The 27,587-nt window shown below is 38.7% G+C and overlaps 1 protein-coding gene and 1 pseudogene across 2 annotated transcripts in view; one reads left to right on the top strand and one right to left on the bottom strand.

Moving 5' to 3' along the window:
* The window catches only part of ELP2 (elongator acetyltransferase complex subunit 2), a 59,494-nt gene that overhangs the window by 6,708 nt on the left and 25,199 nt on the right, over positions 1 to 27,587 (bottom strand). Inside the window, exons 10-18 of one of the 2 annotated variants that reach the window (XM_036741867.1) lie at positions 23,013 to 23,113; positions 22,553 to 22,684; positions 19,974 to 20,123; positions 17,496 to 17,684; positions 15,338 to 15,404; positions 9,703 to 9,795; positions 9,529 to 9,586; positions 1,370 to 1,442; positions 25 to 217 (exon numbers count right to left, since the gene is read on the bottom strand). In XM_036741867.1, the coding sequence (XP_036597762.1) occupies positions 25 to 217; positions 1,370 to 1,442; positions 9,529 to 9,586; positions 9,703 to 9,795; positions 15,338 to 15,404; positions 17,496 to 17,684; positions 19,974 to 20,123; positions 22,553 to 22,684; positions 23,013 to 23,113 (1,056 nt within the window). Of the gene's footprint in view, positions 1 to 24; positions 218 to 1,369; positions 1,443 to 9,528; positions 9,587 to 9,702; positions 9,796 to 15,337; positions 15,408 to 17,495; positions 17,685 to 19,973; positions 20,124 to 22,552; positions 22,685 to 23,012; positions 23,114 to 27,587 lie in introns of both variants that reach the window. The other variant, XM_036741866.1, reaches the window with a different exon arrangement.
* LOC118834408 lies at positions 25,355 to 25,825 on the top strand (annotated as a pseudogene).

The raw sequence follows: 27,587 nt of genomic DNA, 5'->3' as shown, positions 1-27,587 counted from the left end.
GGATGGTTTTCCATTGTCTTTTACCTGGCTGTTTTGAGTTTTCCTCCTGTCTTTTCCACAGTGACCAGTTTCTATCTCTGGAAACAGCAAGCAGGAATTTATCATCCGGAGAGAAGGCCATTTGGGTCACAGTCAGGTTGTGGAAAAGTAAGCTCTGCAGCTGCTTCCAGGAGGCTGTGCTCCAGAGAATGATAGCGGCATGCTCCTTCTTGGTTGCCTGCAGGACAGCAGTGAAAAGAACAGGAAAAACTACCATAGCTAGGAAGCAAGTGAAGGCAAAATAGCAAATGTACACATCTGAAGAGAGGGCTACAACTGGTTCAGATGCTCAACCCGGCTGCACAGTCCCTGTTTCATTCATTCAGAGACACAACCACACTATTAGATGCACTTCAGGTCACACCCTTCTCTCCCCACCATCAATCCCTAAAAGATATTCAACAAGTTATAAATGGGAAGCATCTCAGAAATTCATTTGAAGTCAATCACTGGGAACACAAAACACTTTTCCCCCCCAGGGAGTATGGGGGGTTAGGGAAAGAGCATATTGGGTAGTTAAGTTTTCACGCTAGTCCACAAACGCCTATTTAACATATAACATAGCTTAATGGTACAAATGATCTAATCACCATTTATATCAAGATTTCTTTTTGTGTGTTTTATATTTTTTAAAAATTTCACCCAATTACATGAAAAAACAATTAACATTCATTTTTAAAACTTTGAGTTACAAATTCTCTCCTTTCCTCCCTCTTCAAACCCCCCCCCATTTAGAAGGCAAGCAGTTTGAATTATACATGTGTAGTTATGCAAAACCACATCTGTAACAGTAATGCATAACAAGATTTCTAAAGGACATTGAGTTCCAAGTTCCAACTTGGGAAGCCTGACAGTCCCAACTACAAATCCCAACCCCCATAGTGGGAATTCCTACTTGATCCCCTTTCCCACTAGCCCAGCTCCCAAAAGGGCTCTAGGACCGGGCAGGAGTAGAAGGAAGCTGGGACAAGACAGCTCGGGGGTCGTGGCAGCTGGCGCTGGGGTGGGGTAAGAGAGGTTCAGAAAAGGGAGGAAAAGGTGTGGTGAGGTATAAGGGTTTTCAGAAACACCAACTTTTCAGGGGGCACGGCAAGAGCCATTTTTTCTCTCATGGTAGCACCAGCACAGCAAGGTGCTTGGGAGGAGGGAGGGCAAAGGTACAATGAGCAACAGGGGTCAGCAGCAACAACATCAATCACATGAATTCATGATTCAAAAGCTGAGTGTTTAAAAATAAGTAACTCTTATAAGTTCTGCCCAGGACCAATGACATCCAAAATCAAGTGTGATCTCAAATAGTGTACTAAATAGGAAGGGAAAAATCTCGTACCTTACATGCTGAGGCAATCACGGTATTTGAATTGTTACAGGCAACACAAAAAATTTCATAACCATGTCCATATCTAAAAGGAAAAAAAAGTAAGCAAATCATGTACGAAAGAAAGGACAAGAAGCCTCTCTCAGGGACACAGCTCTTGCAGAGTATTTTAAATATGAGTAGAGGAGACAGGAATAATATTGCATGTCTAATTAGGATTTACAAGAAGCTTTCAGAGAAGGATTTGTTTAGCTCCCATCCCATAAAGGAGATGTCCAGGGAAATTCCCTTGTAGCAAACAGGCACAAAACATCTTTTCACTGATCTTCCCTAGAGTCGTGTACATGCTTTTCCAAATTAACATGTGTAACGACTACTATAGACATAAGTTTTACATGACTGCATATGCATAACCTATATCAAACTACTTACTGTCTCAGGGAGGGTCAGGGGAGAATGGGAGGTAGAGAATTTGGAACTCAAAATTTTTTTTAAAAATTGTTTTTACATGCAATTGGGAAAAAACAAAATATTATTAGAAAAAAACAAAGGTATTTTAAACCTCTTCAAGACCAAAAACAAAACGAATAAACATGGGTAGCTAGCCTTGTATTTTTATTCCTTAGGAGTGGGTTTGGTGCATATCTATCTACTCAGAAAAAATTCAGTTTGACTCAATGCAGTTCAATTGAACAATCCTTTACTGAATATCTATTCAGTGCTAGGCACTCAATAAACTGCATCGATTTGAACTGAATTTTTTCCGAGTGGAAAGGTCACCCCTAGGTGGCAGCACCTGAGCTATACTTTGAAGGTAGCCAGAGCTCCCAAGGGGTAGTGGGGCTGAACAATGAAATGTCATTTATAGGGAAAAGCAAGTAAGCCAGCTTGTCTGAAATACAGGATAGGTGAGAAAGAACGGAACGTTAAATTAGGTTAGAGCCAAATTATAAAGAGCTTTAAATGTCCGTCAGAGGAGTTTTATCCTAGAAGGAATAAGGACCTCCTGAAGCTTCTTGAGTAAGGGGGTGACATGGTCAAATATATGCTTTAGGAATAGCAATTTAGAAATAAAAAGAGAGAAGAAAGAAAAGACCGAACTATTAAATATGTTCATAAGAAAACAGAAGGAAGACCAGAAGGAAACACAGACAAGCATGACAGCTTTGAAAGCTGTTATGTCAAATTTATTACATCCTTAAAAGGAAAAGCTATATGTAAGAGATTAGCAGTTTCACTGTATGGAACAATGTCTATTATATTTGGTGCTCAGGTCTAGAATAAAAATTAATTTTTTTAAAAAGGAAAAACAAAAATTAAATTAAATTAAAATTAATTTAAAAAAATAAAATAAAAATAAAAAGGAAAAATAATTTGGCAGTTTTGTGGAGGATGGACTGGGGTGGGGATGGCTCGGAAGCCAAGGAGACAAATAAAGAAGCTACTGCACTAGTCCGGGCAAAAGATGATGAGGACTTGCTTGATCCAAGGCAGTGGTGGGATGAATGGAGAAAAGGCTACCGATATTAAAGAAACTGGGATCAAGTGGATGGAGAGCTTCTGTTGTCCAACACACGTGCAACTGCACACTTGGCCCAGAGAACTCATCTATCAGTTCCTTTATTTTGGACAGACATGATGGGTAATAATTCATCAATAAAATGGGCCTCAAACGGAAAAGTGAAAATGCATTTGGGGAACTGCCACGCTTTTAAAGACTTCAAGCTACCCCCTCAAACAAAGACCCATGTTTTTCGTTCCAATATTCTTTCAGTATAGAAACAATTATGGTATAGTGGATTGAGTGAGGGCTGACCTTGAAGCGAGAAAGACCTGGGTATATGACTCTGGGCAAGTCACTTAACTTCTCAACGGTGTAGGCAACTGTCTAAGATTAGAAGCTGTAGAGACGGTTCTGACTAGCATTGCTGGGGGAGTTTCTCTATACCAATAAACCACAAGACTAGTCCCTATAACTAAGTCTATTCTTGCTATGACACTGACAGAATCTTAATAAAGCTGCTCCTACCCCCAATACTCTAACTTCCTGATGGGCCTCACTGAGCAGCAGTGATTTAACCTGATTTAACCACACCGCAGGTCCCCAGACACAATACAGCCACTTCCACTACCTAGGCATTGTCTCCGCCCTGCTCCCCCTTGCCCCAACTCAATATCCCAACTTTCTCATATATGCCTCACTGCTCATTCACAGAACAGCAGGTATGTCCATGTGATGGGATCCCAGCCACTGCCTCTAGCTACACTGCCCTCAGACCATTTCCTCATACTTCCCACAGAAACAGCAGATGTGTCCATGTAATCAATCATAACCACATCCATCTAATCTCAGACAGTCAGCTAATCAGAAAGCAGCAGATGCCTGAGCAGGATGTAGACCCCAACAACAGAAGGGACTATCCCTAAGTAGATACCTGTGCAGAAATAGCAAAAGCTGTCCTTTAGGTGAACTTATGATGTAGAGAGGCATATTATAATATCATTATCATACATACATACCTCCCCAATGAGTTTTTCCTATTTGAATTGTGGGTAATCCCACGCGCAGTTCCACTGAGGCTGGGTCCCCTCCCCATTACCTAATCCCTTAACAAACCCCCTCCCATTACCCAATCCCTTAACAAATTCCTCCTGCCTTTTTAATATTCATAATTTCTGCTATGTAATTGCATCTTTACCCTTTAAAAACCTGTCTTGCTTTCAATGAAGTTGCTAGTTCCTCTTAGAACCTAGCCTGCTTCTGATTGACATCAATCCTCAATGAATGCCTATACTTGGATTAGAGGTGGTCTGACTCTGAATTCTTTGAGATGGTGCCACCATAACATACCATGAAAGTGCCACAACACTATATGGTTGAGAAGTGTTGAGAACAAAACACTGCTCTGAAAAGAGGTTCGTAGGCTTCCCCAGCCTGCCAAAGGGGACAACAAGAAAGTTAAGAACTCTTCTCAGAGGATTTACAGGAGGACATGGACAGGATGAGAAAGCTACAATCCTTGCCAGAGTAGCAGCACCCACATTAACAGTGCCCCCAGGTCACTGAGAGAAGTATGCTTCACTTAGATACTAGGTATCTCACTAAAGATTTCACCTGTGAGAGTTTGGAGAATAGCAGTCTGTGGGATCTGGTCTTCTTCTTCGTCTTTTTTTGCTTCTCTCCTGTCTTCCCATACACCTCCATGCTATCTTAAGCAGTACACTAAACATGTAACTTCTTCTAGATGACTCAGGACAGTCACGAGCATCCATTAGTGTATGTGCTGAAATATAATGATGTCCTAAGGGCCTTCTGAGCATGTAACACTGGTTGCAACCACATTAAACAAGCCTGAGCTTTTACAGCTGCTATGATTGCTGTAGGTGGTGTCTCTCCTGGCTGCCCCTATTACTTCCTGCGGTTGTCAGCCTATCCTCCTCCTTCTAAGTTACTGAGTTATTTTTTGCAAAACATTCATAGTGAAGGTAGCTCTATTGCTATGAAGGAGGATTTTAAACCACAGTTTTCCTCTTATTCACAGGGTCAAGTTATCTTTCAGATGGCAGGAGTTAATACGAGTGTTACAATCATAATGCTTTCCTTCATGTATGAAGATGCTGTTACCAGTTCACCACCAACAGAACATCTCCTTTATAATGATAGATTTTCCCTGATCTTGCCCAGTTGTCTTTGAAACAGCACATATAGAAGGCAGACAGGGGTTATGGGCACATGTGGTCAAGGGTGGTGAGAAGTCCACGTGGAGCTGATTAGCATCACTGTCTATCCATCTGGGACAAATGGACAATATGAGGGCCACTGATTCAATCTTAGCAGAGATGGTATGGCTTGGTCCTTCCTGGATGGGTTCACTCAAATGCTATGAACCTACAGGTGGCGGAAGGGCCTCAGATCCTCTTCCACCCAGAGCCAGCATGAAGCTAGGCCCACAGGGGCTTCTGTCTCTACTGTGTCCATTCTTTCCTACTTTTAGGTAAAGGAGACTGAAGATAGCTTTAACCTTGGAAGCACTGAAAGGACAAAAGAGTAGGTCACCAGAAGGCAGGGAGCTGGAGTCCATGCCAACATATACAGGAAGCTAGACTATGAAAACTGAAGACCAGAGAGACCTATCTGACCCAGGATAGCAGTAGAAGACATTCTGAAATCTTCTATCTTTGGCTATGACCTGCAGAAATTATGTGAAGTATAAGCCCACTCTCCATGGATGAAAGTGGTGGTATAAGGGAGAGTGTGACCTCAGGTGCTGGGGGAAAATGTTTGTAATTTCTGTTCTTGCAGTAAATACTTCCATAAAAAGCTAAATGCAACTGGGACACTAATCACTGGCAACTAACAAGCAGAAAGAACAAAGAACATGCTGCTGTAGGGCTGGAGCCAATGGTAGTAGAGAAAGACAGTCTTACTGTTCAGGAGTGTCCCTAGATCCCTGAAGGTGAATTGGCCTTGCTCTGGAACAGTGAATTTAGAGTTATGCTACACGGGAGGGCTCAAATGGGATAAAATTTAGCCCTTTGCATTTTGGGAGACCCTCAAGGGAGATACCCTAGTTACTCTTGGATGTCCTTGCTTCTGGGATCCACTAGAGAAAAAGTAGCAGGATATTTTCTCTTTGTTTTGGGCTATAACTGTACAGCCATTGTTTTTTCTGGTGTTTCCCATATAAACCTGTTCCTTTTGAAATGATTTCTGCAGATGTCTACATGTGCTGATTTATTGAATATTTAAGGACTGAAACTTGCCATGTTACTGAATCCTGTACAAGTACTGATATTAAGGGTACTGTGACAAGTATGGGCTTTATATCACTAAAATGCAGATGCCTAGTTAATAAATGCTGAGGTTTTCCCATTAAAGAAAAAAAAAGATGGGATACGTTGCTGAGAATCTGCAGATAGATCGTTTTTTGTAATTTAATGCCCTGGAGAGGTGCTAATTAAAGGATTCCTTTGATAAATCTTTTTCTAACCAAAGAAATACACCCTGTGATAAAATAGTGTAATGACATAATGAATGCGGGAAGGCCTTCCCCCAGAATTTAATTCTTACTCAACATCCGACAATTAATATTAGAGAGAATTCTTCTGAGAATAATGAATGTGGGAAGACCTTCAAAGGTAGTTTATCCCTTGATTTCCATCACAGAATTCACAATGGAAAGAAACTAAACATTTAACAAATGTAGAAAAGAGTTCTAATAGAACTCACAGCTTGGAGCACATCAGATAATTTGTACTAAAGAAAAAAATGTGCTGGGAATATCTTCTCCAAACATTTTTTTTCTGCTGGAGGTACCATCATCCTTCCAGTTGTGCTAGTTTTGCAACCCTGGATTCCTCCTCAACTCTTTTCTCCCTATATCCAATCAGTTGCATCTCCATAACATCTATCCAATCCCTTCTCTTTGCCTCACTCACACAGACTCATCACCTCTCACTTGGACTACTACAACTTACTAACTGGTCTTCCTACTTCTAGTCTCTCCCCTCTCCAATCCATGCTTCCACACAGCTGCCAAAATAAAGATCCAAAAACACAAGTCTGACCATGGCATTCCCCTGTTCAAGAAACTTCAGCAGCTCTCCATTCCCCCTAGGATAAAACACAAGCTTCTGAGCTTGGAACTTAGAAGTCCTTCACACTGTGAATCTGACCTACCTCCTCAGACTCACTCCACATTCACTGACACTGAAGCCAAAATGGCCTAACTTAGTGGTTCGATGAGCTCATCCTTCCCTCTCCTGGCTCTATGCCTCTGCACTGCTGCCCCAAGCTTAGGAAGCTTTCCCTCCTCCCCTCTGGATCCCAGAATTCCCAGATTCTTTCAAGCCTCAGCCACTCCTTCAGGAAGCCTTTCACAACAACCCTAAGGGTTACTGCTCTTTCCCTCTTCCAATTATCCTGCATTTACTTGTCTCTTTTCTCGTTTCTCTCTCCCAGGAGGAGAGTTCTCAAGGAGAGGCATTGTTCTTCATTTTTTGCCTTTATATCCCCCATACTTAACATGCACAATACTTTGCACATAATAGGTGCTTAATAAAGTTAAATTTAATTGAATAGGGTACCCACAAGACAGACTAATAACCTTCTGCTATTAAAGTAGGAGGTAGAAGATTTCTCCTGGTGTAATAAATAGGGCAATGAATTTAGACTCAGGAAATCTTGGGTTCAAATCTCACGTCCACCACTTAATGTCTAATCCTGGGCATGTCACTTAACCTCTTTGGTCTCACTTTCTTCATCTGTAAAATGAGAAAGTTGGACTCGAGAGTGTCTCAGGTCTCTTCTAGTTTTGAATCTACAATTCTATGCCTCATAGCTTTTTCTGCCTTTTTACTCTCCAGTGGTATTCCCCAGCCACTGTGTTATCTATTGTAACAACACATCAGCTGCAGTGATGTGGTGAGGGGGAGGCTCCGCTGAAATCCCCCTCTAATGTCTCTGTGAAATGGAAGCAATGCTCCGTTCTCCAAGGTAATACCAGTCAAGCTCAAGCTCTCTGAGGTCCTGGCACAGTGGAATGACATTGAATATAGACCCAGTGATGGACTACGTGCGTTTTATTTGAGTTCTGGCCTAGCTAAGTTCATAGAGACTCATCACCAGACTGGCCATAGCGTGGTGAAATTTTTGGCCACAGCAATTGTCAAAAACTCTACTAAGTTCATGAAGGTTTGTGATCTTCATTGGTGAAGGGAGCATGCAAACAGATGAAATCAAAGATCTCTGGATAAGTAGAAGGAACCTCATAAATATAAAGATATAAACAATTAAATCAATGAATATATAAATGAATAAATATATATGTGAAAGACAGAGAAAAAGAGATAGAGTCAGTGATGAAGTGAGACAGAGAGAGAGAGAGAGAACTTAGGTGAGTTAGAGACACCTGATTCATGATTTCATGATTTCACTCAATCAGATTAGTGCAAGTTTAAAACACTAACCATCTTTTCACTCCCTTTTCAGTTCCTGGCTTGGGCCTCCAGTCTCTATCCTTGGAATCATTCTCCTTTCTTAACACTTCGCCATTAGTCCCATGTGGTTCTCTCTGTTTTAAGTCCCTGAGGAAGTACAATCCTTTCCAGTCTGTACCCTAGGTACGCTAGCACAGCTTCAAGCTTCCATCTGACCAATGTCCCTAGGACTCTGCCTATAAGTTTCCTCACTCAATCACTTCATACTGGATTTTCACCTCTTTCTGAACCCAAATTCTGCATAAACTCCTACCTTTTTTCACAACTATAAATTCCAGAGTCAACAGCCTATCTGGAGAACTCTTATTCCTCAGGCAAGTAAGCACATGAGGTTTTCAATCAATTCACACATTCTACAAAACAGCACAGACGCAATAACAGATCTGTAACCAAATTACATTTCTGCCCCTTTGACACCCTCACTCCAAAGAAGGAGTATTTGATACCTAATGATTCAAAGTCTCCAGACATTCTCTTAAAGAATTTTTGCATCCTCCAGACAACCTTCTTTCTGAGACAGAGCAACAAATATAATAAATTAGGCTAAGGCATTTCACATCACAGTGTGGAGGCAGCCTTGGGCTCCTGCAAAGCCAGGATAGCACAAGCTCTCAAAGTTCCCATCAAGCTAAGAAGGCTTTGTGTGCAGGCCAGGGGATACGATGCCTGCCATATAAAGGCAAGACTAGGATCAGAAAGATGAATCACCAGAAGGCTGGTCACCAAGTCAACATCATGTCTGGCCTCAGTGAAGAACTATGAGCTTAGGCAGAGAGTGGTTATGATTTGTGAGGGCAAAGGCAGTACGAAGTACTGTAAGGAAACAGATCTTTGCAGAAAAGAAAACAGCGTATACCTTGAAACCAAATACTGCCTACCTCTATGACTTCATTATGTTGGAGAGAAGAATTACTACCTTCTGGAACACATAAATTTTGCAAGTCATATACTTTTAAGCGTCAGTGGCTCACTACCATGTAGATGGTGAACACAGCATTGTCTGAGGGGTTTTACTCTCACATATCCTATGTGAGAGGCAGAGAGGGGCTCCAGAGTGTATGGAACAAAGAACATGAAAGGTCCTTAAGAACGGTATGTGCAACTGAATATCAAGATTAAAATTATGTCATCAGAGCAAAGAGTTGATGTGCATGTAAACTAGTATAACTTACAGTTTTTGAACCTCAGGCCACAGCGTATTTTGTAAAAGATGGTCCTCAGTAGGGGGTTCTATTAAAAAAAAAGACATTTTGCAGCAAGTATTTTATGCTTTTCTCTTAAAAAGTCAGTTTGGCTCTTTATCACAACCAATAGCTACTGCATTAAGAATATTTTCCATTTCTTACCAATAAGGTTGAAGGATTGAAAGCAAATGTCCTGGTACTGACGACCAACACTAACAAATCTTTCTTCTTCAGCTGACTGAGAAGTTATGTCTCCTATTTTAAGGAAATAAATACAAAGATAGTCAAATGTATTGACCTATCACCTTTTCATTTTCCCTCCTCAAATTTTTCAAAATCAAATGAGATAATGCACATACTGAAGCTCTATGCAAACCTTATGTGAATGGTAGATGTTACTGTTACTGAAAGGCAGTATGGTACAGTGAATGGAGAGCTGGTCTTGGAGTCAAGAAGAGCTGGATTCAAGTCCTGCCTCTGAACACACAGTTTCTCTGATCCTGGACAATTTACTTTGCTTCACCTCTCAGTGCCCTAGGCAACTCTTAAAATTAAACTGTACAACTTAACATGTATAAACAAAATCAAATTCATTGCCTTCTCAAGGTGTGAGAGGGAGAGAATTTGGAATTCAGAATTTCAAAAAATGGTTTTACATGTAATTGAAAAATACTTAACAAAATAAATTTTGAAAAATATTTTTTAGAAAACCAACTAAACTGCAGAACTGCCCATCTGCATTGGAAGAGGGAACTTCCTTAACAGGAGATCCCTACACCCATGACAAAAGTCCACATCAAAATAAGAATTATTACTGTTTTTTAAATTCCTTCATCAAAACTCTTTCCATATAAAAGTCAAAAGTCATAAAGAAGTTGCAGAGAATAGCTGCATTAGGCCTATACTTTTTTTGATATTAGGCCTCCTCATTCATGCCAAGCACGGTGATATTGAGACTCTAAGGACACCAAGATACTGGCACTCCCTCTACAAAATGCCCACTTGTTAATCAGTCATATTTTACCTAACGATTAAGTAAGCCATGTCTTAGAAGCCTAGGAAGAAAGGAAGACTCACGATAGACTGTAGCTGCTTATCTTGAATCAATGAATCAATCAATAAACATTTATTAAGCACCTAATATGTCTGTCACTGTTTTAAGTACTAGAGTATTACAGTATTGGGGGGGTAAGAGTAAGAAATAAGAGGGGATCTTGTTGTGCCACTTAAAATAAAGCTGGGAAATTGGAGAACTAAGTGAGAAAAAGATATGATTAGAGATGCAAAACTAAATAAAGGAGAAATAGAGACAAATTTTCAACCGCTAATATTGTAAAATTGTGAAGGAATGCATCATGAAAACAAGTTGTGATGTGTAAGATTATAAAGGAGTAAGAAAGTTTTTGCTCAAAGCGATCTCAAGTCAAATAGAAAGCCATGCACCAGAGCCCTTAAAGTGACCTGTACATGCAGGAGCTATTATTAAACCAATGACCTCTTCTGTGGAAGATAAAGCTACAGGCATAAGACTACTACTTTTCCTTTATAAGTAATTATTACCTTTTCTCACCACAAAGGCAAACAGCTTGGAAAAATAATTCTGCCTCCTAACTTTTGGGAGAATTTTTAACTCTGCTTTTACATTGCCAATAATATCAAATTATGAAAACAGGTTCCATCATGTTTTTATAGATGGAGTTTCTCTACTAAGAAAAAAAAAAAACAACCCTAAAATACAACATACTTCATCTGTGACAAAATTGAATCTTCCTGTTGCAAAATTGCCTTAAGAAAGATAACTCCTTATCAAGGGAATTAATGAAAAGAAATGCTAGGGAAGGTGGCCTAGCCATAGCAGATATCAAACTGTACTATAAAGCAGCAGTCATCAAAACTAGCTGGTATTGGCTAAGAAACAGAGTGGTAGATCAGTGGAATAGGTTAGGTACACAAGATGCAGTAGTCAACGACTATAGCAATCTACTCTTTGATAAACCCAAAGAATCCAGCTTCTGGGCTAAGAATTCACTATTGTACAAAAACTGCTGGGAAAATTAGAAAATGGTATGGCTGAAACTGGACATAGACCAAAATCTGACACCATATACCAAAACAAAGTCAAAATGGGTTCATGATTTAGAAATAAAGGCTGATACTATAAGCAAATCGGGAGAGCAAGGAATAGTTTACCTATCATATCTATGGGAAAGGGAAGAATTCATGACACAACAAGAGATAGAAAGCATTACAAAATGCTAAATGGATAATTTTGATTATGTTAAATTGAAAAGTTTTTGTAAAAACAAAGCCAATGCAACAAAGATTAGGAGGGAAGCAGAAAATTGGGAGAAAATTTTTACAACCAGGGTCTCTGATAAAGGCCTCATATCTAAAATATACAGGGAACTGAGCCAAATTTATAGGAATACAAGCCATTCCCCAATTGAGAAATGGTCAAAGGATATGAACAGGCAGTCTTCAGAGGAAGAAATTAAAGATATCTATAGTCATATGAAAAAATGCTCTATATCACTATTGATTAGAGAAATGCAAATCAAAACAACTCTTAGGTACCATATCTCTCCTGTCAGATTGGCTAACGTGACAAAACAGGAAAATGATAAATGCTGGAGAGGATATGGGAAAATTGGAACATTAATACATTGTTGGTGGAGTTGTTGGAGACCATTTTGGAGAGCAATTTGGAACTATGCCTAAAGGGCTATAAAAATGTGCATACACTCCTGGGGTTTTCTGTATGTACAAAAAAATTTATAGTGGCTCTTGTTGTGGTAGTAAAGAACTGGAAATCAAGGGGATGCCCATCAATTGGGGAATGGCTGAACAAGTTGTGGTTTATGAATGTAATGGAATACTACTGTGCTATAAGAAATGGGGAAAGATACAGACTGCATAATAAACTGGAAAGACCCACATGATATGATGCTGAGTGGGAGGAGCAGAACCAGTAGAACATTATACACAACCACAGATATATTGATTCTGTGATGACTAACTGATAGATTTGGCTCATCTCAGCAATACAAGGCTCAAAGACAGCTCCAAAGGACTCATGATGGAAAAAAGCTACGCACATCCAGAAAAAGAACTGTGGAGTCTGAATGCGGATTGAGGCAAACTATTTGCTCTCTTTTTTTTTCCTCTTCTTTTTTGGTTTTGTTTCTTCTCTCTCATGATTCATTCCATTGATTATAATTTTTCTTTGCAACTAGACTATTGTGTAAATAAGTTTAATGCGAAGGTTTATATAGAATTTATAACAGATTGCATGCTGTCCTGCGGGGGGAAGGGGGTAGGGGAAGGAAAGGAAGAAAATTTGAAACTCAAGAACATGCAGAACTAAGTGTTGTAAACTAAAATTAAAAAAAGAAAGAAAGAAAATTAACTCCTTGCAAACTGATCCAACCATTCTAGAGAGAAATTTGGAAATATGCTCAAAGGACTATAAAAATGTGCATACCCTTTGACACAGCAATACCACTTCTAGGGCTGTATACCAAAGATATCATACAAAGGGGAAAATGACCCGTATGTACAAAAATATTTATAGCAGCCCTTTTTGTGGTGGGAAAGAATTGGAAATCAAGGAGATGCCCATCAATTAGGGAATGGCTAACAAACTGTGGCATATGAATGTAATAAAATACTATTGTGCTATAAGAAATGAGGAGCAGATGGACTTCACAAGAACCTGGAGAGTCTTATATGATCTGATGATGAGTGAAGGGACCAGAACCAGGAGAACACTGTACACAACCACAGACACATTGCTTCTGTGATGACTTTGATAGACTTGGCTCTTCTCGTCAACGCAAGGTTCTAAGACAGCTCCAAAAGACTCATGATGGAAAAGGCTATCCACATCCAGAAAAAGAATTATAGAATCTGAATGCAGATGGAAGCAAACTATTTGCTCTCTTTTTTTAATTTTATTTTTGGTTTTGTTACATCTTTCTCATGGTTCATTTCATTGGTTATAATTCTTCTTTACAATTTGATTATTGGGAAAAGAAGTTTAATGTGAAGGTCTATGTAGAACCTATATCAGATTACATGTTGTCTTGGGCAGGGAGGGGCGAGGAGAGGAAGGGGGAGAAAATTTGGAACTAAAAAACTTGTGGAACTGAGTGCTGTAAACTAAAAAAATTAATTAATTTTTTTAAAAAAGAAAATTAACTCTTTTAAGAAAACTAAATCAATTAGTTCAAACAGGAATTTCTGTCATCACAGAAGTGGTTTTGTCAATCTGGGAACTTCTACCAAAACAGACTTCAACCTCTCTCTCAGCTAAGTCTTAGGAAACTAACTGCTTATGGTTTGGTAAGGTTAAAGGACCTACCCATGGTCATATAGCTAGTGAATGGCAAGCCCTCTATCCAAGAAAGGACATGGGGCCTCTTACATATTCACATAAGAAGTGACATCTGATAATTTACATGTTATCAATGCCTTTAATAATGAATTTTAGAATGTATCCTGTTTTTATGCATTTCAAGGTTTTAAGTTGCCACAAGTCATTTTTAGAAGTGAATAAAGTATAAATCCTAAATAAACAGTAAAAGTATATGGCTTAAATTTGAAATTATCCAAATAAAGTGGATAAAATCTCCATACCCTTTGATCCAGAGATTCCATTGGTAGACATACACCTAAAAGGAGGTCACCAATAAAAAGAATGTCCCCCATATACACCAAAATACTTTTTTGTGGTAGCAAAGCACTGGAATCACCAAATGGAATATTACTGGGCTGTAAGAAACAATGAATATAATGACCACAGAGGTGCATGGAATGACCTCCATGAACTAATGAAGACTGAAGTAAGCAAAGCCAAGCAAACCGTGTGTATACACAGCGACTACAACAATGTAAATGCAGAAAAACAACCGTCACAAAATAACAGAAAAGGAATGCTGCAAAATTATAGAGACTAAGCTTGGACCCAAAGAAGCGATACTTAGAAGAACTATGGACTGCCTTTGTAGAGGCAGAGAGTCCACAGGTACAGAATGCTGCAATTACTGTCAGATTTATTCAATGTTTTAATTTTCCTGATTTTTTTCACTTCTTTTTAACTTTTTAAAAAGTTTTTGTTACATGGGACAGCTCCCATTGTTATATGAGAGGGATACAGGTGATAAAAAAACAAATGCTATCAATAAAAATTTATTCTTAAAAAGAGATAGCTCACGTTGCTGTTCTATGGCACTTGTGATTTATAAAGCACTTTCCTTATAACAAGCCTGTAAGACAGGGAGTAGAAGCATCACTATCTCCATTTCATAGACGAGGACCTGAGATCCATCTAAGTTAACTGACTTGCCCAGAGTCACACAGCACCAAAACTGTGATTCAAACTTAGACCTTCTGACTCCAAGCCTAGGGCTCCTTCCATTATACCATCCAGTCTTTCCACTGATTAAACCAGGTATCCAACTCAAGTTGTAATTTTATTTATACCTCACTACTAAAAATTTTCTAGAGCCTAACATAATGCCTTGCATATAACAAACATTTTTAACTGAACTGATTTATTCAGAATGTAGTTGGTCCTTAGCTAAGATTTTTAAATTTACTTTATTTATGGTGATCTCCCTCAGTGGAATGTATGAGTGAGCACTTCATAAATAATACACTTGATTATGAGAATGAATCTATAACCTCAGTCATCAGGAAACTCACCAGACATTAAAGAGAGAGGTTTATAAGCACAGTTACAGAGATAACAGTTAGTTAGTAATTGCAGCTTTAGTGACTAAAGGTACTAGAGACTTACCTTGAAAAACAGCTTTGTTGGAGAGTCCCAAAGCAGGCACTGTAGCACCTTCTGGAAGGTCACTCTCCTGCTAAAAAAAAAAGTGAGATATCCAGATTTTAAGAAACATAAATTACTAAGAGCTGGGAATAAACTAGCATTTTAACAGGTTGAGAAGTAACAGGAAACCATTAGTAGCCTGAAGTCACTTTGTTGACTATTGAGCACAGGTCCTGTGGATTCACCAAGCCCCTACTCTCTCCTCCAATAAACCTTGCACCTCTTCCTCCATCCACCTCCCCACCTCCCACAAAAGTGTGATCGTCATGTAGGAAAAGGATCGAGGAGAGATGTTCATAAGGATGATGTAGGAGTGGATGCCAGTGAGAAAATGTACATCTTCAATTCATAGATTTGGGCAAAGGTGATTAAACTATAGTGGTGTACAATCAGTGGCTGTGGGTGTGAGAAAGGTGTGACACTCAATTTTGGTGGTCTGTGGCTGTAGTTTGCACAGCAGAAGGGGACAGAACTTTGGTTGGAAGAAGAATGTTTTATAGGCTGTGCATAAAGGGGTTATGCTGTAAATTCTAACCTTATATTATAAGGTCCTAGAGAGGCAAGTGGTGTTGTTTTTATCTTTTTGGTTTTGAAATCAGGAATATTTGGGATTAGACCTTAGCCACTCTCTAGCTGTCTGATCCTAGGCAAACCACTTAACATATGGAATTACCATGCATTAAATGTTTAATTTGCTAAAACCACATATTAACACCTCTTTGTGCCTCAGTGTCCTAAACTGTAAAATGAGGTGGTCTAATGCAATAACCTCTAGGTACCCTTAAAGCTATAAATTTATGGTCCTATGATCTATGATCCTATAGTGGTGTTTGGCCCCCTATCTACTGAAAACCTACTGAGGTTTTCCTCATCCATGGTGTCTCCTGAAGGGTAATACAAAATCCAGCCCCTTGTCCAGCTCGTATATTATCCCTCCACATCTTTTTTTCCTATAGTCTTAAAAAGGAGAACAAACTCAACACAGAGTTAGATGCATCTCTTTTCCTAATTCTTCCCCAGAGTATCCCAGAATCTCATTCTCCTCTCCTTTACCCTTTTACTGCTCCAAATACATAGAAAAAGACAGGGAATTAAGGAAGCAACAAGGTTTTTAATATACATTTCCTTTCAAATATCTCTTGGGATTACTTCTTCTTCTCCATTAACATCCACAGCCACACACACCTATAATATCTCTAGCAGGTCTCCCTTACCACTAGTCTCTTTTTGTTCTAATTTTTTTACGAGCTTTTATGTGGCCTTCCTGAAACATTTGCTTTTATCTAGTGCTTCCTCTGTTCAAGAACCTACCTGTTCAAGAACCTGGCTTTTTTTTTAGAGGGGGAGAGCAGGGCAATTGGGGTTAAGTGACTTGCCCAAGGTCACACAGCTGGTAAGTGTGTCGTGTCTAAGGTCGAATTTGAACTCAGGTCCTCCTGACTCCAGGGCTGGTGCTCTACTCACTGTGCCACCTAGCTGCCCATGGCTTTTAAGATCTCACATAACTTGGCCTCCTCCTTTCCAACCCACTTCAACCTCACTACTTTAGTCAGCCACTTCTACCCACTGTCCCTCAAATGCGAAAGATAATTCTTACCTCTCTCCATAAAATTCCCTCTAGCTAGAAGGTCCTGCTTCCCTCCCTTCTACTTCTATAAATCATTGCTTCCTTCCAGGTCAGATGTATCTCCCTTCTCTTCCATGAGGTCTTCCCACAACTGACTTCAGCCCACGTTCTTCTTTCCCTTCTCTGACTCCTTCTGCACCCATAGCCAGTACCATTCACAGAATGTTGTACTTCATACTATGCAATACTAAGGTGAACTTTAAATCTTGTTGTGTATTAATCTGAAATTTAAATGCTGCTTTAGAATCCTTCTACCTTCTTTGTAGACACAGACACTCTTATTCTCAAAACACATATCCCTATAAGCCAGCAGGCCTATGATCATTTATGACAAGTCAGCAGTACACAAGTTGACGTCATTTTTCCTACAATGTATAAATAGTGTATGCATCACTTGGCAGATAAGGAAATGGGGTAGAGCATTTCTTTAGTACAGAATAATCAGGTTTAAAACTAAGGTACTTCACTTAATTAAAAATGATTTATACTTACACTAGAAAGTAGTTTCTTCACTGCATGCCCAGTGATGTTACAGAAGTTCTCCACAAAGTTCCTTGGAGCGGAGAAGACACGAAGCACTTTTTCATCTGCCCCAGATACAAACTGAAACCGACCAATCATCGCTAGACACTTCATGTCAAACCCATGTATCTGAGGCCTTGCGATTTCATGCCAAGTTATCTAGTTACAAGATAAAAAGATAATAAGGAGAACAAATTCAACCCAGAATTAGATGCATCTCTTTTCCTAATCCTTCCCCAGAGTATCCCAGAATCTTTCTCCTCTCCTTTAGCTTTCACTTTCCCAAGTAGATAGAAAAGGCCAGGGAATTAAGGCGGCAATAAGGTTTTTAATAGACATCTCTTTTCAAATTATCTATTGGGTTTACTTCTTCCTCTCTGTTAACACCCACCCAACACTACTTTAATCTAGCAAACTGTACATTTTGAACAAAGAATATTTAGACTCAATGGGAACAAATCATTCCATCTGACATTTATATTCTTGGATTTTGCCCACAAAGGCTGAGGGAAAGCACTACTACAAAACTGAAGCAGTAGGAGAAAGCCTGAGTGAGGCGTAAAAAAAAAAGAGACAGAAAACTTTGAAGATGACAGTGCTAAACATTCACATAATCAGCAGGTGCCACTCTCCCCCATGGGAAAGGTTTCCCACCTTCTGCAAGAAGCCTTTCCTGGTCCCTCTTAATGTGAGTGCCAGAACTCTGTGACTGTCTCGTTATTCCTGTGTATATCTTGTTTGTACATGGTTGTTTCCATCTTGTACCCCCAACAGCCTGTGAGCACCCTGAAGATGGGTACTGTTCTTTACCTTCCTTTGCACCTACAGTACTTAGCACAGAACCTGGAAGAGCAGATACTTAATAAATGCTTCTTGCCTTAACTTACCAACTTCCTGATCTACATGATACTGACATAAAATTCTTTAGACTCCTAGACAAAGAATATTTAATTCTATAGAAAAATGTGTTAAGTCTAAGAATAAAGCTAACTCTCTTATGTCAATGAAGTACCCTCTCTAACTTTAAAGTTGTTTTTAAAACAACTTGTTTATTTGCAGTTATTTGGGAGTTTGGGGGGAATATTCTAATATTACTGATCTCATTTCCATCCCTGTGGACTAATAAGGCAGATGGATAAACAGGACATGCATAATGGTAACTCACTGAACATTTATTGATGATGCCTCACAATGGCTCTACTTATTAAGTCCTTAAGACTTATTTCTCTCTGTTGATATTCCAAAGAAACTTATTTCAGCAAGACAGAGGGAAAGCATTTATCTAGAATATTAAGACATCATTTGCCAAATGGAAGCCTTATGGACAAAGTAATGAGTATACATAGTCCAAGCAAAAGAATTGCATTTTGTACAAAAGGTCAGATATGACCCTATGAGAAACACACTAATTTTTATATGATCTCCCATTTCTAGCTGCCATCTAAACTAGCAACTATTGATGTCTACTCTTTTGAACCCTCACAATTTGTATAAATAACCTGATGCTTAGAGAAATTAATATTTACCCATCAGCAAGTTATTTATAAGTATTCCCAAACTGACAACTACAGAGATAAAACCTCACACATCCTACCAAGAATTAAATTATCTAACTTACAAAGGTTGTCTCCCTTTGTAGGGCTAGGGCCTTAAGGGCATTATAAAAACTGTCACCACTATCACCCATAATACTCTTTTAATCCAGAAGAAACAACCAGGTCCACAGGGAGAACTATGGTGGTCTGTTGTCAGAGCCAAACCACAGAAAGGTGATGGGACATAAGCTAAATGCAGAATGCCATACTCTGATGCTGATATAATTTTTCATGTTCAATAACAACAAAAAAAAATTCTGTTCTCAATGGATTCAGCACCTCATTGTAGGTCAAAGTATCAGTCTCTCAGATAGGGACATGAACATGAATTAGGTCTGATACTGGGATGTTTCACATCTCTATGCTTTAAATGTGCCCCAAAATGCTGAGAACACACCAGGTACTGCCCTCCAGGTCTGATCTATAGCTACTCTACAAAAATCCCAAAGATCAATACAGGTCTGGATGAAAGTGGCCTGAGAAACAAAGCTTTCCAGAGACGATAAAAAAAGACTGGGATCATGGGGGGAGGTGGAATGCCACAAATGACTCAAGATTGGAAATAAGTTACAATTACAAAAGAAGAATAAAGGCTGTTAGTATATGAAGCACAGATCAAGGTAATCAAATGTAGAAGCAAACTTTAAATTTATATTTGTCATATGTTATCTATGTATACATACATGTGGGTGGATGGGAGCATATACAGATATAAAACAAAATTTTAAAGTTGATTTGGTTCCATTTGAGGAAGGTGTTATTTCTCACCTATATACAGGACTATTCAATCTTTTAACCTTTTCCATGACTTTACCAATATTACTTAATATGTAAAATTCAGAAAAAAATTTACCTGTGAATCATTTTTTTTCCTCCATGGAGCAAAGAGCCGAGTTGTCTGGTCAGCACTCACAGTCATGAGAAATTCTCCTTCTGGATCCCACCTTAGATCCTGTACACTATTAAAGTGCCCAGAAATCACAACTCCTGGAACCCATTCTTTCTGTACAAAAAAAGTACCAAATGTATATCACAAAGTAATAGCATTGCACATTTCTAGAGGACTTTATGATTTTTGATGTACTTTCATTAATAGTCTAGCAAAAATCCTCTGGGGTAAGCAGGGAAGACATTATCTATCCTCACTGATTAGATGAATAAATTGAGATTCAGTTCAATAAAATGACATGGCTAGTAAGCAAAGTCAAGAGAAACAAGGTCCCCTTGCTCTTAATTAAATACCTTTTCCACTATATTGAAGCCCCTCAAATGCACATTATCAAAAGCAAAAAAAGAAAAGTGAGTGAATGTGATAATAAGAGTAAAACCACTAAAGGAAGTGATGTAACATAAGAGTGGCAAAAAGAGATTTGGAGAACCAGAGAATGGAAGCCATGTGTATGAAGTATGGCTATAAAGTACTGCCACTGATGGGGGGGGGGCAGGGCAATTGGGGTTAAGTGACTTGCCCAAGGTCACACAGCTATTAAGTGTGTCAAGTGTCTGAGGCCGCATCTGAACTCTGGTCCTCCTGACTCCAGGGCCAGTGCTCTACTCACTGCGCCACCTAGCTGCCCCTGCCACCGATTTTCTAACAAACATGGGAGAGCTTGGACATCCACATCAGTGTTGTGCCTTCCCTTTCAAAGTAGTCACATTCCAGTGATGCTGGTAGTAGCCAAAACCTTCTCCAAACTCCTTTTCTAGAACTGCTTCAGGGCCGGTGGCACTTTTGGGAAAATGGTGGTAAATCTCTATCCATTGAGGGTAGATTTAAAAAAAAAATCAGTACAGAGCTGTTCAGTTTCAAGTATGCTAAACAAAGCTGGGAATCAAGCAAGGTAACAATTTTTAATTTTAAAATGAGGTGTGAATATAAAGTAACAAAATAGATTTTATCACATAAATTGACTCTTAAGGAAAACTTCAAAAGACTCCCAAAACTGAGTCAAGCAACAGCATACATCATATAAGTAAGTACAAAGTCTTCCCTAATGGGACTAACCTGGATAGATCAGTTCTAACTTGCCTGTTCAAAAAGCATTCTCATTAAATTTTCTCTCATAACCATGCCATCTTCCCTTAAAGGCATAAAGACGATATTCAGTAAACTTTGTCTTTTGTCATCTACTGTTTCCAATCTTTACACACAGTGCATCTTTTTGCAGTGTTTCTCAAAGACTAACTGAAGGACACTCAGAAGGGGCTCAAAAGGATTAGGAATAAAATTAAAGGGAACTGTACAGTAAGAAAACTAGGAAACTTTCTAAAAAAACCATACACTTTAATAGGTAACCTTGTGGACCAACACACATGCAAAAGCTAAATATTTTATTTGCTGGTACTATTAATGGTATGTTTAAAGGAGAATGCATTAAAGGAAACAATCTTGCACTTAAAATGTAGAAAGAAGGGAAGACCCTTTTTTTCTAAGAGGTCAGACTTCAGTGAATCTCAACCATCTAAAATACAGAGAATATAATTTTTAAAAGCCTCTGAGCCACAAAAATATTACTGTAATTTAGAATCTACTGAATTTTAATTTATACGCACTTTTAACAAGCATGGATATATTTAAGTTTCCTGACTAAAGCAAATTAAAATTGAATATTCAAAGAAGACAAGGAGTGTCAAGGTACGCGAAATGATAGCTAACACCTAAGAGAAAAGTTTTTAAAGAGCAGACCTGATAACTATAAAAGCATAAGAATCTGAGGTGCCTTAGAGTGGGCACAGATAGCCCTCTATCTCTTAGCCCCTGAGAGCAGCACATATAGCACATCATGGTCACTGATGTTAACGACAGCCATAAGTCAACAACAAAAGGTTAAATTACATTGAATGTTGTTCATGATTCCATGGACCATAGCATGCCAATGCTGTCCATGGGGTTTTCTTGACAAAGATACAGAAGTGGTTCGCCATTTCCTTCTCCAGCTCATTTCACAGATGAGGAAACTGAGGCAAACAGGGTCAAGTGACTTCTCCAGGATCACACAGCTAGTGAGGCCAGATTTGAACAGGGGTCTTCCTGACTCCAGGCCCAGTGTGCTATCCAATGAGCCACCTAGCTGCCTTACGAATATATTCCATTTAAAAAGTTAGGGAAGAGAGCAGAACGTTTTTAGAAACATTTCTATCAAATATGACTTAAAAATATGTTTCAGGTATTTAGACAACTCATTTCTGTGGAATACCTCATTCCCCAAGATACCAGATAGTTATGTATATGGTGAAATCAATGTCTCACAACTAGGAACTGTTGGGACACAACTATAGGAATCAAACTGAGACTGTCAATTTTAAAACATCTGTTTTCAAAAAGAGAAATTAAAAAACACAACAAAATAAAAAAAAAACCTAATACTCAAAGCAGCTATTGTTAGGCCCCAAAAGAGCCTTACCAGAGACAATGAAAGAAAACCCTCTTACCGATCCAGCTGCATGCTGCTTCCAAAGATGCAGTGCTCCGTGGAAAGCATGGGCTAGAATCATGGAGCCATCTGGGCTAAACTGGCAGTCATAAAACCCCAGGGTGTTCCCACCCACTTCACCTACTCGGACCTAGGCAACCAATGAAAGAAAATAACTGTAAATAAATATCCCATATTTCACAATAAAAAAAGCACATTACAGTCAAATAATTATTTATATAATACATACTAAAAGGAAAAGTTTGCAGCTATGGCAATTCATTCTTAGAAATGTAAAAGTTTAGTGTATAAAATAATGATTACTATAAGCTAAACAAATATTTAATTCCACCAAGCAGACATTTATTATACAAATGTAATGTGACTGAGCCAGAGCTGAGGAGATAAAGAAAATATGAGACAATGCCTACCCTTAAGGAGTCTACAAGGCATAGAGGAGATGAAACATCTGTCTTTACCTGCTCCAGCCATACTCCTGACTCTTCATCGGGAGCCCAGAGAATCATCGTTTTATCCATCGAGGCAGACAACAATCTCATTGGCTGCTGAATCACATTCTCTAAGGAAGAAAAGATACATCGTTGCTTCTAGAATACATTTGAGTTTTATTCAACATAAAGTCATATCAGGTGATCTTTTAAGTTTAAACTCAGACTGTGAGCTGAGTCACTGTAAAGGGTCTATGACTTCCTATGAACCCCAAACTTGTTATTCTGATGCTTAGCTCCAGTAGAAGCATCACTCTTTATTACTAAATAAATATACATTCTGTAAATTGAATAAATACTATGCCCATCTAGCACATATGTGTATTGCTATATTTCAAATGAATGTAGACATTGTGGTAAATGAAATACAAATTCATTTAAAAGCATTAATGAATTCAATCATTTTGCCATTAATTATGCATTTTCTCAATCAATGGATAATACGGTGCACCTACTCTGGGGGTGATAGAGGGCCCTCATATTTAAAAATATTAGGGACCCCTGCCTGGAGTCTAATACCTTAACATCATCAATTTTTTTTAATTATTCTATGCTCAGGCAAGTCTAATTAAAAACCCAATTTTCCAGAAATGTTACACCTAGTATCCTTGACTATGTACTCCTTATATATTGACAAGAGTCATTTTAATTGCTTTTCTTTGCTATTTTAATTGTCCTGTGACACCTTCATTCCCCTAATATTCCACTGCATACCTTTTGTCCACCCTAGACTACTGCCATGACCAATTGCTTTTGATCCAGTATCTCTGCTGCAAAATGCTGTGGGAGAGCCTTCTAAACAAGTAGACCTGCCTATGGTCTGCAGACAAAACCTCATACAGAGATGAGTGACTCACTCCTCACAGTAGGTATGCCAAAGCTGCTTATTTCTCCCTAACATACCAATCTTCTCACTTTCTCTCTCCCATGAAGAAGATTCCATCCCATCTTGTGTCTCTAAGAATGACATCTAGCCTGCGCTACCTATATATCTCTTTTTCACCTTACATATCCTTGTACATCTATCCTTTCTCATCATTTCTTGCAATCACATAAGAAACTGTCTCTCTCCAAAATAATTCTTCCCACAGATACCAAAATATTTATAACAACACTTTTTGTCGTAGCAAAGAGCTGGAAACAAGGTACATGCCCACTGATCGGGGAATGGCTAAACAAATTGTAGTACATGAATGTCATGGAGTACTACTGTGCTATTAAACAAAAAGATGACCGCTTCTAGGGCTGTATCCCAAAGAGATCATACAAATGGGAAAAGTACCCACATGTACAAAAATATTTATAGCAGCTCTTTTTGTGGTAGCAAAAAAGTGGAAATCAAGGGGATGCCCATCAATTGGGGAATGGCTAAACAAATTGTGGTATATGAATGTAATGGAATATTACTGTGCTATAAGAAATGGGGAAGATATGGACTTCATAATAACCTGGAAAGACCTACATGATCTGATGCTGTGTGAGAGGAGCAAAACCAGAAGAACACTGTACACAATCACAGACATATTGTTTCTGTGATGACTAACTTTGATAAACTTAGCTCTTCTCAGCAATACAGGGTTCAAAGACAGCTCCAAAAGACTCATGATGGAAAGAGCGATCTACATCCAGAGAAAGAATTATGGAGTCTGAATGCAGATTGAGGCAAACTATTTGCTCTCTCTTTTTTTTTTTCTCTTCTTTTTTGGTCTTGTTTCTTCTTTCTTATGATTCATTTCATTGGTCATGATTCTTCTTTACAACTTGACTATTGTGTAAATAAGTTTAGTGCGAACTTATATCAGATTCCATGACATCTTGGCGGGGAGGGAGGAGGAGAGAGAGGGAGAGAAAATTTGGAACTCAAAAACTTGTGGAACTGAGTGTTGCAAACTAAAAATAAATTTTTTTTTTAAAAAAGACCACTCTAAAAAAAAATGACCACTTCTAGGGCTGTATCCAAAAGAGATCATAAAAATGAGAAAAGGACCCACATGTACAAAAATATTCATAGCAGCTCTTTTGGTGGTGGCCAAGAATTGGAAATTGAGGGAATGTCCATCAATTGGGGAATGGCTGAACAAGTTACGGTATATGAATGGAATGGAATACTATTGTGCTATAAGAAATGATGAGTAGACAGACTTCAGAAAAACCTGGACAGACTTATATGAACTGACGCTGAGTGAAGTGAGCAGAACCAGGAGACAAGTATACACAGTAACAGCCACATTATTCGATGACTGACTTTGATAGACTTAGCTTTTCTCAACAATGCAAAGACTTAAAACAACTCCAAGAACCTTTCCCCCAAGATGGCACCAAAGGCGAAGAAGGAAGCCGTTGTCCCCCCCAAGACAGAGGCCAAGTCCAAGGCCTTGAAGACCAAGAAGGCGGTGTTGAAGGGTGTCCACAGCCACAAAAAGAAGAAGATCCGAACATCCCCCACCTTTCGGTGACCCAAGACACTAAGACTTCGAAGACAGCCCAAATACCCTCGGAAAAGTGCCCCTCGGAGAAACAAGCTGGATCACTATGCCATCATCAAGTTCCCCTTGACCACTGAGTCTGCTATGAAGAAGATTGAGGACAACAACACCCTAGTCTTCATTGTGGACGTCAAAGCCAACAAGCATCAGATAAAGCAGGCGGTAAAGAAGCTGTATGACATCGATGTGGCCAAGGTCAACACACTGATCCGGCCTGATGGAGAGAAGAAGGCCTATGTCCGACTTGCTCCAGACTACGATGCTTTAGATGTTGCCAACAAAATCGGAATCATCTAAACTGTGTCCAGCTGTCCCACTCCACCTACAATAAAAAGTTTTCCAGTATAAAAAAAAAAAAAAGAAAAAAACCAACTCCAAAAGACTCATGATGGAAAATGCCATCCACATCCAGAAAAAGAAATATGGAGTCTGAATGCAGATCAAAGCATACTATTTGCCCTCTTTTTTTGTTTTGTTTTTGTTTTTTCTTTCTCACAGCTCCTCCCATTTGTTGTAATTCTTCTATACAACATGACTAATGTGAAAATGTTTAAAAGAATGTTTATGTAGAGCCTATATCAGATTGCATACTTTTGGGGAAGGGGAGGGGAGGAAGGCAGAGGAAATTTAAAACTTCTGGAAGTGGATGTTGAAAATTAAAAATAAATTAATTAATTTATATTTAAAAAAAATGAATATGATGACTACAGAAAAGCAAAAACAGACTTATATGAACTGATGGCAAAGTTAAGTAAGGAGAACCAAGAAAACAATATACTCATTGACCACAACACTGTAAACAGAAAGAACCCACAGGGAAAAAAAATAAATGTTCCAAAATCACAAAACCAAGCATGATTGGAAAGAAGATGTATGAGAAAATACTCCAGCCACGCTCCTTTGCAAAGGTGGGAGAAAGTATGGTGATATTAAGGAGAAAAAAATTTTTTTACTTACCTAGAACAAAACAAAAATTAAAAAAAAAAAAGAATTCCCTTCCTTTCACCTTAATTCTGCTATTTCTCACCTCCCATGAGAATCTGTTTCTATACTCATTCTTTCTTCCTTTTACATTCTTACTCTCTTTTCTAGTCAATTTCCCTGTTGCCTTTATATATATATATATCTTCCCTGAAAAAAAGAATTTCACTTAAACTGGCTTCCCTTCAAATTGGGATACAGTGCTGTACCCACCTTTCATAGGCTTATTACTTTTTCAAGTGATCCATGACCATTACGGCCAAAGTCTTCTGCCTTCTACCACCCTGGAAATACCACTCACCTTTCCACAGCACCTTAAAATGTACAAAATGCTTTCCTCACTACCTTCTTGGGATGTGTATAGCACATTATGCACATCTTAAAGATGAGCAAAAAGGCTCAGACAAGTAAAGTCATTTGCCATTTAAGTGTCAAAGCCAGATTCAAACCTAGGTCTGCTGATTCCAAATCTTGCATTTAGTTCCACTAGGCAGAACTGTTTCTTTAACTACAGCCTAACTTCTGCCCCTACCACTCCAATGACTACTACTGTATGAAGGTCATTTTTTACTTTACACCATATTAATGCTTTGGGAACAAAATGGCAAATTGACTCCCATGGAAACAAATGAAGACATTGTCTTTTGAATCATAAACAAATATCCATCCAGTTCTATCCACTGGGATACTAATTGTGTTAGTAGCATCAATGGTAATACTTTAAAGTAATGGAAGCTACATGGAAATGGCAGAGAACTAGATTTCAGCAAACCAAAAAAAGGGTTGAACTTCACTGTAATCCTACAAACTACCCCAAAAGGGGAAGTGAGGTTTAGGCTATCTTAATACAAATGAAAAAAGAAAGAAAAGAGGAAGAAAAAGGAAGACAATAGCTCTGAGTGAACTTGATAATGAGGAGACATCTTGACTACTAAATTATACCTTTCTTTCCGCCTTAAAAAAAATGCAACTATGAAGTACAGCTTCATACTTAGAAAATTAGCAGATATGACAAGAGATTATGGTAACAATCAATGTTGGAGGAAATGTGTAAAAATAGGCACAATAATAATACTGT

This window comes from Trichosurus vulpecula, chromosome 1 (assembly GCF_011100635.1).
Source record: "Trichosurus vulpecula isolate mTriVul1 chromosome 1, mTriVul1.pri, whole genome shotgun sequence".
NCBI lineage: Eukaryota > Metazoa > Chordata > Mammalia > Diprotodontia > Phalangeridae > Trichosurus > Trichosurus vulpecula.
The sequence above is the reverse complement of the archived record's forward strand: the minus strand, read 5'-3'. Positions and strand labels throughout refer to the sequence as shown.